This window comes from Aethalodelphis obliquidens, unplaced genomic scaffold (genome assembly GCF_003676395.1).
Source record: "Aethalodelphis obliquidens isolate GAN/ISIS:26980383/991018 unplaced genomic scaffold, ASM367639v1 scaffold18, whole genome shotgun sequence".
NCBI classification, from domain to species: Eukaryota; Metazoa; Chordata; class Mammalia; order Artiodactyla; family Delphinidae; genus Aethalodelphis; species Aethalodelphis obliquidens.
This window is the reverse complement of record NW_020837962.1, coordinates 17,140,688-17,152,735: the sequence shown is the minus strand read 5'-3', so window position 1 is coordinate 17,152,735 and position 12,048 is coordinate 17,140,688. Positions and strand designations below refer to the sequence as shown.

Genomic DNA, 12,048 nt, shown 5'->3' with positions numbered 1-12,048 from the left:
GTTTAGGAAGATTTTCCAAATTCAAAATGGTTTTCTTTACGTAAAAGCCTTTCTAGAATGGCAGTTGCTCTCTAAAGCCATGAAAGACAGGAAAATAAACATGCTTATACGTCACAATGAGAAATCTAAGTGAAATCCAAAATATTCCCTGAGAATGAGAGAAATAAAGGAGTATTCAGGAACAGCTTTTACAAAATCCTTGAATTACTAGAATATTTGCCCTACTCTCATCTAAAGACTGAAGAACACAAAAACATAAACCCTGCCATCAAGATTAGTAATTGCATACAACAGTTACATAAATGAGTAGTAAGTTTGATTTTTATCTAAATAGCTATATTATATTCTACATACTCAGTAGAAAATGCTGTCACCATTGAAGAAATGAAGTATAAGTTTTCCAGATAGCAGAAATTAGCCCCTTAAGTTTAAAATTGTTGATAAAAAAATTCCACAAATTCGTCTATCTCATCTTAACCAAAATAAAGTATATTAACAGTTTTGTTTTTAAACTCAGCAGGGCCACGACCATAAATGTAATAAATAGTCTTACAATACGGTGAAGCTGTGTGGGCCTCTGGGGTGAAGAGGTCTCTTTGCACATACACAGCAAACTACTCCTGGAAACTCCTACTTTCTACCTCCCACTTTTCTAATCCAGGAAGAATTAGAGGTTGTTAGGGGAAACCAGAAAGCAGAGAAGCAAGCTTGTTAAATCAGTAACCTTAACAATATACATAATTTAAAGTCAAGAGGCTCTACTAGGAGGTCTGCAACACAGGGACTCTCCAATCTCAAAGCACTGCTGGAATAACAGCTACCATTTCCCGGTGAACCAGTCTTTTTAAACTTATCTGCAAGTTCAGAGCTGCATTCTGGGCAAATGTCAGCAGTTTGGGGAAACTTACCTGATCGCAGCGTTCTGTGTCAGATCCCTTAACATGGGAACAGGAGAACATACTATTCTAAAAAGAAACAAGAGAAGAACCATCTATTTGTGAATCGTAACCTTTTGGATAAGTGGAAGCAAGATGTTGCTATGTTTCTGAGGAATCATTAAAATGCACCAGCAAAACAATATAATCGTATATATCTTTAAAAAAGGGCCTTGTCTTCCTTGCTTGTAATCTCACTAACAGAAAACAATTATGGGCAAAGGGCTTTTATCAGAATTTGTAAAGAATACCTACAAACCAAAAAGGGGGAGTTGGGGGGGACAGATAACTTAACAGGAAAACAGAACAGGTATTTCATAAATGAGGAAAACCAAATAGTTAAGAGATATACCATACGGCATTCAATTTCATTAGTCATCAGAGAAATAACAACTGTCAACCCCAAGATCCCAACAAGCATCCACCAAATTGACAAAACGTAAGGTCGTGACAATCCCAAGACTTTACGAGAACAGAGCAACAGGATCTCTCACAAACTGACACAGATCATAAAACAGTGTAATCACTTTGGAAATCCCCCCGATATTATCTAGAAAAGATGAAGATACACATATTTTATGACCCGCAATTCTATTCCTGGATCTATATACCCTTGAGCAGCAGTTCTCAAACTCTGATCTCAGAGCCCCTTTACACTCTTATCAATTGAGGACCCCAAAGAACTTCTGTTCATGTTGGTTATATCTGTCAATATTTACCTATTAAAAATTAAAACTAAGAAATTTTTTAAACACTAATTTAAAGATAATACTAATAAACCTACTATTGAAAACCTAATAAGACAATTTAGTAATAAACCTACCATTAATTTATATAACATTTTTATGAAAAAAACACTATATTTTACAAAGCAAAACAAAAACAAATGAGAAGAATGTTACTGTTTTAACTTTCTTTAATACATGGCTTAGTATCTATCTTAATAGCTGGATTCTGTTATCCACTTCTGATTCAATCTCTTGAGGTATCACACTACATTTAGCCTCTGGAAAACTCCACCATACACTCAAGGCAGGAAAAGAGAAAGGCAAACAGCATCATAACACCTTAGTATTATTATGAAAATAGTTTTGACCTTGCGGATTGCCCCAAGAGCTGGGCTTTGACCCCAAGTGTTTTTTTAGTCCAGGGGTATTCTGTTGTTGTTTTGTTTTCTCACTACTTTCTCATTATTACTAGAAAATGAAACATTTAGGCAACAAAGTAAAAATGCTAACTATACATCCTCCCAATCGCTTCAATTATATACAATGAATACTTACTGATCTGGAAGAATGGCTTCTTCATCCAAAGAAAACTTTCCTTGAATCCCATGGCATAGTTCAGGTGGTACATCCACTGACTGTGGAAAAACACAGCCCTGATTATACACCCGAAAGACTGGAAAGCAGGGACTAAAACATATGCTTGTTCGTCACCGTTCACAGGAGTAACATTCCTAACAGCTAAAAGGTGGAAACCACTGAAGTTCCCATCAACAGATGAGTGGATAAACAAAATGTAGCGTATACACACAATGGAATATTATTCAACCATAAAAGGAAGGAAATTCTAACACAAGATGGCTGAACCTTGAAAAATTATGCTAAGCCAAGTGAGCTAGACACAAGAGGACAAATACTACTGTATGATGCGACTTACGTGAGGTATCAAGATTAGACAAATTCATAGAGTCAGAAAGAAGAAGAGAGGTTACCAGAGGCTGGGAGGAGGGGAGGATGGAGAGGCAGTGTTTAATGTTGTTTAATGGGTACAGAGCTTCTGATGGGGAAGATGAAGTTCTGGAAACGGACAGTTGGTGGTAGTTGCACAACTTTGTACATGGTCTTAATGCCACAGAATTATACACTTAAAAATGCTTGAAATGGTAAATCATGTTTATATTTTACCAAATTTAAAAAGGGTATTCCTGATTAATTAACTAGGTATTCCTGATTAATTAACCAAATAAATATACTGTTTAAAAACACTTCATGTTGGAAGGGAGACCGTACCTCTGTGGAACCTGTCTTGTACAGCTCTAAAAGGAAGTCGTGCAGTGGGTGATGTTTCCCCACAAATAAGACATCACCTCCAAGACTGTTTCTTCTAGCTGGGGGGAAAGTAGGAAAAGAATAAAGATCAAACCATTGTATCTGCAAGAGCAATTTTTATGACAACAAAATTAAAAGATGCATCTAAATTTTAAAAACTTAAAGTCTGTGAAAAATAATTTAACAATAGGTCTAAATAGGTGATATGTCTCTGCAGAAGAAAAAAAAACTTTGATGATAAGGTTTCAAAAATCAATGACTATCAAAAAAATTACTAAAATATACCTGAATTATTATGGGATTGCAAGATAAGGGTCAAAGTTTTCTTATTTATACAGAACTCAATTTCTTATTATAAGAAACAAACATTCCCTGAGAAAACACTAATTTTATCATCTGAGAACAAAAATTATCCTAAGGATGGTTAATGGAGATATTATTTCTATAGGTTTGTTACACTGGTATTAAATAAATTTTCCAATTGAGCCCAGCCTTGCAATTTCCCAATATTTTAACTGTCAGTATTAATGACAAAATCCTACTTTTTGTGAAAAATAACATTTCAAGTTAACACTCTGAGAGCAAATGCTTTTGACTCAACTTAACCTTCAAGCAAAGTTATTGTTATTTGGGGGGTAGGGGAGGAGGAAGGGAAGAAGGGAGATGGAGGAAATCTAATACTTATAACTTAAAAGTTTCATTTAATTACTATTCAATTTACAGGTAATAAATTTTAAGAAACAAATTTAACTTTTGTTACAAAGAAGTAAAATCAGTGATTTTGCCCCCTTTGTGAAAAATTCACAAATGAAAAAAAAAGTCTAATTTTTTCTTTTTTTTTTGCGGTACACGGGCCTCTCACTGCCGTGGCCTCTCCTGCTGCGGAGCACAGGCTCTGGACGCGCAGGCTCAGCAGCCATGGCTCACCGGCCCAGCCACTCCGCTGCATGTGGGATCTTCCCAGACTGGGCACGAACCCGTGTCCCCTGCATCGGCAGGCGGACTCTCAACAACTGCGCCACCAGGGAAGCCCAAAAGGTCTAATTTTATAAGGAAACGTGAAGTCTGTGTCCCACAGACTCACTGCTGACTGAGTGGGGCGTCGGCCTTACTCTCTTCGGGGGTGAGGTCCGGGTACACCTCTTCCAGGGCAGCTCGCAGTCTTCGCTCATCCACGAACGGCAACAGAGCCACACCTGGGGACATAAACGCACACCAACCGCCCAGCTATTAGGGTCACCTAAATTCCAACTGGTCCAAATGAACATTTCTAGTAGAATATCCCTGCTAATATAAAAACATTTGGGAACTGAACTCTAATCTTTAGCCAAAATTCAAATGTAGAAGAAAAAATTCCAAATTCCCCACCCTTAAAATGGCTCATATGGAAAACCATGTTTGATCTTAACTCTGTGATAATAAAATTTTTAAATTAAATGAACAAGTGGCCACCTAGACACCAGCCTCTCTCTGTTCTCGCCCTCCTTACTAGATGCCCTCGGGCAAACCAGTCAATCTCCCAAAGGCTTGGGTTCATCCTTTCATCTTTTTAGGACCTTGGTTTCTTCTTTTGTACAGAGATCATTCAACAAAAATACTCAGAAGTTCTGTTTAACTAGAATACTTGAAATGACTCCTGCAGCTCTAAAATTGCATAATATTCTGTTATATTTTAAGACCTAATAATTAACTTACACACACAAAAATTTTAGACACTTGTTTGCTTAAATTTTAGGGGCGGGTAGAACAGATGATTATTTTCAGGTTGAAAATTGTCCCCTGGAGTGTGCTAGAATTGAAATCATTGCTTTATCTGGACCCATGTGCATAATCTTCAATGAAGCACACCAGTAATACGATATCTATTACTAGAAAAATATACGAAGTTATTGAAGCATAATAAGTGCTGCTGTATACAGTAAAAATAGTATTTTGGCCAAATAAAAATTTTAAGATAAATAGCAAAGAGAAATGTTAAATAAAGCTAAATAATTTTGAAACTACTCCCACTCAAAACTGCTGTATTTGTGATATTTTCCCTTTAAAATGATGAGAAATGAAAGGTTTCCAAAGTTGTCATTAATTATTTAGCTACCATATTTTCAAAGTTAGGAAACGTCTTCAATTGTACTACAAGTAAGGAGAATACCTAGTTAAGGAGAATACTAACTTCTAGTGTGAATTTTATGGGGCCTAAAAAACTGGTAAACACTTAGATGGAAAAAACCTAGAAAGTTGTTCAAGTGGTAATTAGTCATTCACTTAACAAAAGTTATAACATGAAAAACTACAACATTATCTAGCTTTCATTTTCTACCTACTAGATTTAGGATCTAAACAAATTATCAGAAAGACTTTCCTACAATATCAACTCCAGAAGCTAATTCCAAACAGTAAGCAACTTGCAGTGCTAATGACAGCCATATGGTTAACAAGTAACAAACGAGCCCTACTGGCCAAGGGAGGAAGGAACGCCTTACACCCAGGTGTGACAGTGGCAGTGCTTGAGAATGAGTTGATAGTAAAAATGACAGCAGCAGCAGCTACTTTTTTCTGAGCACCTATTTCCTACGTTACATGCTTTGGTTCATTTAAACCTCTCAACAGCCCAGAGGCGGCCCAAATAGTGGTAATATTTAGTTAAACACAGTGGTCAGACTCTCTGGGTTCAGATTTTAGTTCTGACACTGTGTGACTCTGATCAAATTACTTAAATTCTCTGTTCATATATAAAATACACATCATTCGAAATATCTATGCTATATTATTATTTTTTTTAAAGAAGATGTTGGGGGTAGGAGTTTATTAATTAATTAATTTATTTTTGCTGTGTTGGGTCTTCGTTTCTGTGCGAGGGCTTTCTCTAGTTGTGGCAAGCAGGGGCCACTCTTCATCGTGGAGCGTGGGCCTCTCACTATCGCGGCCTCTCTTGCTGCGGAGCACAGGCTCCAGACGCGCAGGCTCAGTAGTTGTGGCTCACGGGCCTAGTTGCTCCACAGCATGTGGGATCCTCCCAGACCAGGGCTCAAACCCATGTCCCCTGCATTAGCAGGCAGATTCTCAACTGCTGCGGAATCAGGGAAGCCCTACGCTATATTATTATATATAATAATTGTAAGTACACATGGTCAATAAATGTTGGAAAAATACCCAGATACATTTTATCATCTATCACTTTAAGATGTACTCAACTTAGGCAAGAACTTAAGTATTATCATTACTTTCCATACGATTTAAAGATATGTATGGAGAAAAAACTACATCTCCTAACAGTAGTAAATTTTACCTCAAGAAAGGTATGTTCTTGCTACAGAGTCTAATAAATGAAAATATTTATATAAAATATAAAAATATTAAAGGTCTGAGTTTAAACCCATGCTAAAATTCATCTGGAATCTTAAGGGACCCCAGACAGCCAAAAGAATCTTTAAGAAGAAAAATAAAGTTGGAGGACTCACATCTCCTGATTTCAAAACTGACTACAAAGCTACAGTAATTAAAACAGTATGGTGCTGGCATAAGACAGACAATCTGACCAATGGAATAAACAGCCCAGAAATAAACCATCATATGCACTCAAATGATTTTCAACAAGGGTGCCAAGACCACTCAGAGGGGAAAGGGCAGTCTCTCCAACAACCGGTGGTGGGAAAATGGATATCCACATGCAAAACAATGAAGTTGGACCCTTACATTACACCACATACAAAAATTAACTCAAAATGGCTGAATGTCCTAAATGTAAGAGCCAGAACTATAAAACTCTTAGAAGAAAATGTAGGGAGCAAGCTTAGTGACACTGGATTTGGCAGTGATTTCTTAGACACCAAAAGCAAAGGCAACAACAACAAAATAGTCCAACAAAAATTGGACTTCATCAAAATCAATAATATATAAAGTACACCTATAATAAAACAACGAAAACCCAATTCAAAAACGGGCAAAGGACCTGAAAAGACAATTTTCCAAAACAAGATACATAAATAGCTAATAAGCACATGCAAAAAGAAATGATCAACATAATTAATCATTAGGGAAATGAAAAATCAAAACCAGAGTGAGATACCACTTCACACCCATCCAGATGGCTGCTATCAAAAAACCAAATAAATATTGGCAAGGGTGTGGAGAAACTAACTGATGTGCACTGCCTTACTTTTCCTCTAGACAATTTATGCTACAATGATAGTCAGCAAGTCATCTGCATGTTTATATACTTACTTATTCATTTAACGAACACTTACATAAATAACTTTACTTATTTTTACTTTACTACTTCCTGTTCTCCTATGCCTCCTCTCCCTCTATGTGACTCCTCTACAAAGCATCTTCAAAAACAACCTAAGTCCCCAATCTTTTTACCTATAACACAATATGCCCACAGAGTACAACACTTGCACAGCCCCAATCAACGGGTTGCATTTCCCACTATCATTCTGTTAAAGTAATATGAAATTCCTGTTACTACATAAATCAAAAGTCAACCCTAAAATCTCATAATTATTTCAATTGGTAAATTATTATTTATTCCCCTTTTCCTCCACAGTTCTCTTTGAGTTATTTTACTGGTCTCTGTACCCCAGAGAACAATCAGGGAAAAAGAATGAAAGCATGGTATTACCAAACATGCTTATCATTCTAGAAAAATATATGGTGGAAGAAGAGGTTAAAATGATTTGCTGAAAGGGACTTTGGTGTGAAACAACAATTGGCTTACTGTGTGAGAGGCATTCTTGTGTTTTACTGTCATCACACATTTTTTGAGTGGGAAATATCACCTTACATTTAGTACTAATTTTTACTGCCATTCTTTCTACAAAGTCTGTGAAAAGAATGGAATGAGAAAATAATATACACATAAATAAGAAATAAACTAAGTATAATTAATGTTAAGTATGTAAACTAAATTTCTAATACATTTTTCAAAAGTTTCCACAGAGTGTAAGTAAATCTCCACATGGACACTCTCATGTTTCTACATTGCTCAGCAATCTCACAAGGCGTCAGTGACTGAAAGGAACAAGTCCCAAGTCCCGTTAATTTATCACAAAGGAGATAAAAAATATGATTAATGTATTTCAACCCATTTATTGTTTACCACAGTGTGACTATTAAAATATCAATCATTGCTAATCCCAGTTTGGATGGCAAAATATAGAAATTCTTTCATCCCATAAATCACGTTTGTGCACAGCTTTACCAAGAGAAAATTATTTTAACGAAAAGGAATAATGTCTAAATTTTACCTTGCCATGCATACTTCTTCCCATTCAAATCAACAGCAAAATCTTCTGGGTAGAAGTCAATTATACTAGAATCCTATACCAGGAAGACAAGTAAAGATTCAAAAAGTGAAGTCACATATTTCTGTTACAAAGAATTGGACATAACATTTGATCACGTTATCATGCCTGATAAGAAAATGAGCATCCTTTCCTTTTAAAAATGGTATTCCTTGGGCTTTCCTGGTGGCGCAGTGGTTGAGAGTCTGCCTGCCAATGCAGGGGACACGGGTTTGTGCCCTGGTCCGGGAAGATCCCACATGCTGCAGAGCGGCTGGGCCCGTGAGCCATGGCCGCTGAGCCTGCGCGTCCGGAGCCTGTGCTCCGCAACGGGAGAGGCCACAACAGTGAGAGGCCCGCGTACCACAAAAAAAAAAAAAAAGTATTCTTTAAATTGCAGGTCTAGTGAAACAGAATTAACTAATAAATTTATTTTTGGCTGTGTTGGGTCTTCGTTGCTGCACACGGGCTTTCTCTAGTTGCGGCGAGCAGAGGCTACTCTTCTTTGCAGTGTACGGGCTTCTCACTGCGGTGGCTCCTCTTGTTGCGGAGCACGGGCTCTAGAGCACAGGCTCGGTAGTTGTGGCACACGGGCTTTGTTGCTCCATGGCATGTGGGATCTTCCTGGACCAGGGCTCGAACCCATGTACCCTGCATTGGCAGGCAGATTCTTAACCACTGCGCCAGCAGGGAAGCCCCAACAATTATATTTTAAAAGAGGGGAAAAAAGGCATAATTATAGAGGAATTTTAAAGCAGACAGCTGTGGACCCAGTGTAGAGTGAAGAGCTTACTTACCCCACCTCCCAGCTGGGTCTCACTACTCGCCCACAAAACCAGCTGGGAGGGGATTTCAAGCGGGCCAGCCTTAGCTCTAGCAGCCACCACACAGGCTGGAACAACCAAAAATAATAGCTTACAGGTAGGCTGAGAATAAAAAAACTGTTCTAAGAATTTCTCCCAAACACAAATTATTTTTTTTTTTTACTAAGTTGGGTCCTGATGGCCAAGGAAAGCAGAAAAAGAATAAAGTGGTGAAAAATATACGGAACTCAAATACTATTACTTTTTTTCCTGCACTTCGCTCTCTTAACTATGAGATGCAAGACGAATTGTGGCTAATGTTGGTAAAATGTACGACAAAAATCCAGTTACCAACACACTCAAAATACTAAAAGACTCACAGGATCACTCATGAGCTTCCGCCATGATGGAGGTAGAAAGTTACCACTTGCAGCTGGAAAAACCCCCATAAGTTGTTCCAGTGGTTTAAACTGTAAAAAAGAAAAAAAAAAAACTTTAGCATACAACACACAATTTTTATCTAAGCCAAAATTCTATAAATTTTATGGCTCTAAATAGTTAAGCTTACCGGTTTGGTACCCTTCTCAAAATCAGAAGCCATATCTGCAATACCTTCAAAGTCTGAAGCGAATGGTGCATAATGGAATGGATAATACCACTTCCAGGACGCACAACCCTGCAATCATTAAAAACAGCAAACCCAAAAATCTATGTTAATGATATACACAGAAAAAAACAAATAAAAATTAGACTGTTAACCTATATATTCTATTTATAAAGCACGACTTCTAGTATATATTCCATGCATTAAGTTTTTCCATGAGTCCTAAGTTATTTTGATTAAATCTGAACTTTTTACTTCATATCAATGGTCCCTTGATTTAAAAAATACTGCAAAACACCTTTAATAATCAGTAGTTAATACCAAACTTTATATTCACAAACACAATTTGGTGAAGATTTTTATCCTTATAATGTGTTTGGTGGCATTTCTTTCAACTCTAGAGCTGCCATAATCAAATAAAATGAAGAGCAGCTGCAGCTGACACTTACTGAGCCTACAGGTGAGGAAGGGACATCACTGTGATTGAGAGTAAAACAGGCAAAAGCTTCATCTTACTATTCCCTATATTTTCAGGGAAAACTTTATCTTCATTATAAAAATATTTAAGTAAGCCCATCAAAACGGAAACAAGTTATACTCATAGAAAAAAGAAGTCTCCCTGATATATGTTTTCACTCTGTGCCTGGTGAATTAAAATCCTGGTAGGAGTAAAACATGAAATTAAAATATTTTATAGTTGATACTCAGCACATTAAATTACTTTCTACTTACTAATTTCAGATCACACCAAACTGAACTTGCTTCACCTCCGAGCACAAAACCAGATATTAACTATCTGTGTTACAATCCCCATGTCTACCTAACCTCTCATCAATCTGACATCCCAATTATCAAAGGCTTTAAGTCAGATACAGATGACTCCAATTAGAAAGCACTTCAAGTAACATCACTACCTTATACGGAGGAAATGGTATCATTCAAATTCCTTTCTAATTCTTAATAGTATTTTCCAGGCTTTGTCCTTTGTTCAGTCATTTAGTGACTATCTATTAGTTCCTCACTTATTTTTTTATTCCAATTAAAAAAACACTACACTTTAGTCATTTGAAAGACAAAGTATACTCAACCATACTCCCTGGTGTTGAAATCTTTTGACACAGCAAAAAAATAGCTTTGTTTATATATTAACACCTAAGGAGCTTTAGAAACAAATATTATTCAAAGTAATGAATTTCTAAATAGGAAGCTTAAAAAGAAGTCTAGGTTTAATCTCAGAATACAGCTCAATAATACACATTATTATAGAAATTATGTTCCTAAAATGACTAACTAGAGGTTTAGAGGAAAATATTCTCTTTGTACCTGGTAATAATATCGAAGAACCCAGCAGAGTCCTTCAACGTAAGACTGCACAACTTTACGTCGGAATTTCTCATCAGCTGCATCAACATCAAATTTGTTTTTGTAGTACCGCTGTTTCCAACCAGCTTCCCATAACCTACAAACCAGGCAAAGCCAGTGTATGCTGAATTAATATGGTAACTGTCTACCTGTTTATCACCAAATCAATTTATATTTAATGTCCAGGTGAAATGTAAATGAGTTAAACAGTAATGCTAACAAACACGGTTTCATTTAACTATTTCTAAAAAGTCCGCTTTCACAGGATTTATTACCAACTTAAAGAGAGTTAAACATCAAAAACTCAAACACTGATTCCAATAAGAGCATTATAAAACTACATTTAAAAAAAGAATAATCACTTATGCTAAAGTAGATACAGAACACTTGTTTGCTCGAATTTTCATACTGTTTTACATGCTTTTTGATTGCGGAATAATTCTAAAACTACATTTTTTTTTTTTAAATTAACTTTTTGGCTGCATTGGGTCTTCGGTGCTGCGCGCGAACTTTCTCTAGTTGCGACGCGTGAGCTTCTCATTGCGGTGGCTTCTCTTGTTGCGGAGCACAGGCTCTAGAGCTCGCAGGCTTCAGTAGTTGCGGCATGTGGGCTCAGTTGTTGTGGCTCTTGGGCTCTAGAGCGCAGGCTCAGTAGTTGTGCACAGACTTAGCTGCTCCGCAGCATATGGGATCTTCCCAAGCCAGGGATCGAACCCATGTCCCCTGCACTGGCAGGCGGATTCTTAACCACTGCGCCACCAGGGAAGTCCCTAAAGCTACACTTTAAAATTTGAAGATATTTTTATATAGTTCAAGTTCCTCAGTTTGTTAAAATATATTTAAACTATACAGAGAAAGTCAATTAAATTACTTAAAAAAAAAAAGACTTGCATGGGTAATTCTTTTAAAGGTAAAAAGTGATTTATAAAAGAATAATCTAGAAACCAGGCAGAAATTATATGTATAACTAACCTACTCTCCCTATGCTTGGGCCTCTTTGAGCTAAGA

General features: G+C 36.8%; 1 protein-coding gene across 3 annotated transcripts in view; it reads right to left on the bottom strand.

Annotated features, from left to right (window-relative positions):
* XRN2 (5'-3' exoribonuclease 2) overlaps positions 1-12,048 on the bottom strand; it is an 80,473-nt gene that overhangs the window by 28,318 nt on the left and 40,107 nt on the right. For all 3 annotated transcript variants that reach the window (XM_027118099.1, XM_027118100.1, XM_027118101.1), the window contains 8 exons: positions 11,002-11,137; positions 9,643-9,750; positions 9,455-9,544; positions 8,236-8,308; positions 4,102-4,185; positions 2,951-3,048; positions 2,219-2,298; positions 909-965 (listed from right to left, as the gene is read on the bottom strand). In XM_027118099.1, coding sequence (XP_026973900.1) covers positions 909-965; positions 2,219-2,298; positions 2,951-3,048; positions 4,102-4,185; positions 8,236-8,308; positions 9,455-9,544; positions 9,643-9,750; positions 11,002-11,137 — 726 coding nt within the window. The remainder of the gene's footprint in view (positions 1-908; positions 966-2,218; positions 2,299-2,950; positions 3,049-4,101; positions 4,186-8,235; positions 8,309-9,454; positions 9,545-9,642; positions 9,751-11,001; positions 11,138-12,048) is intronic.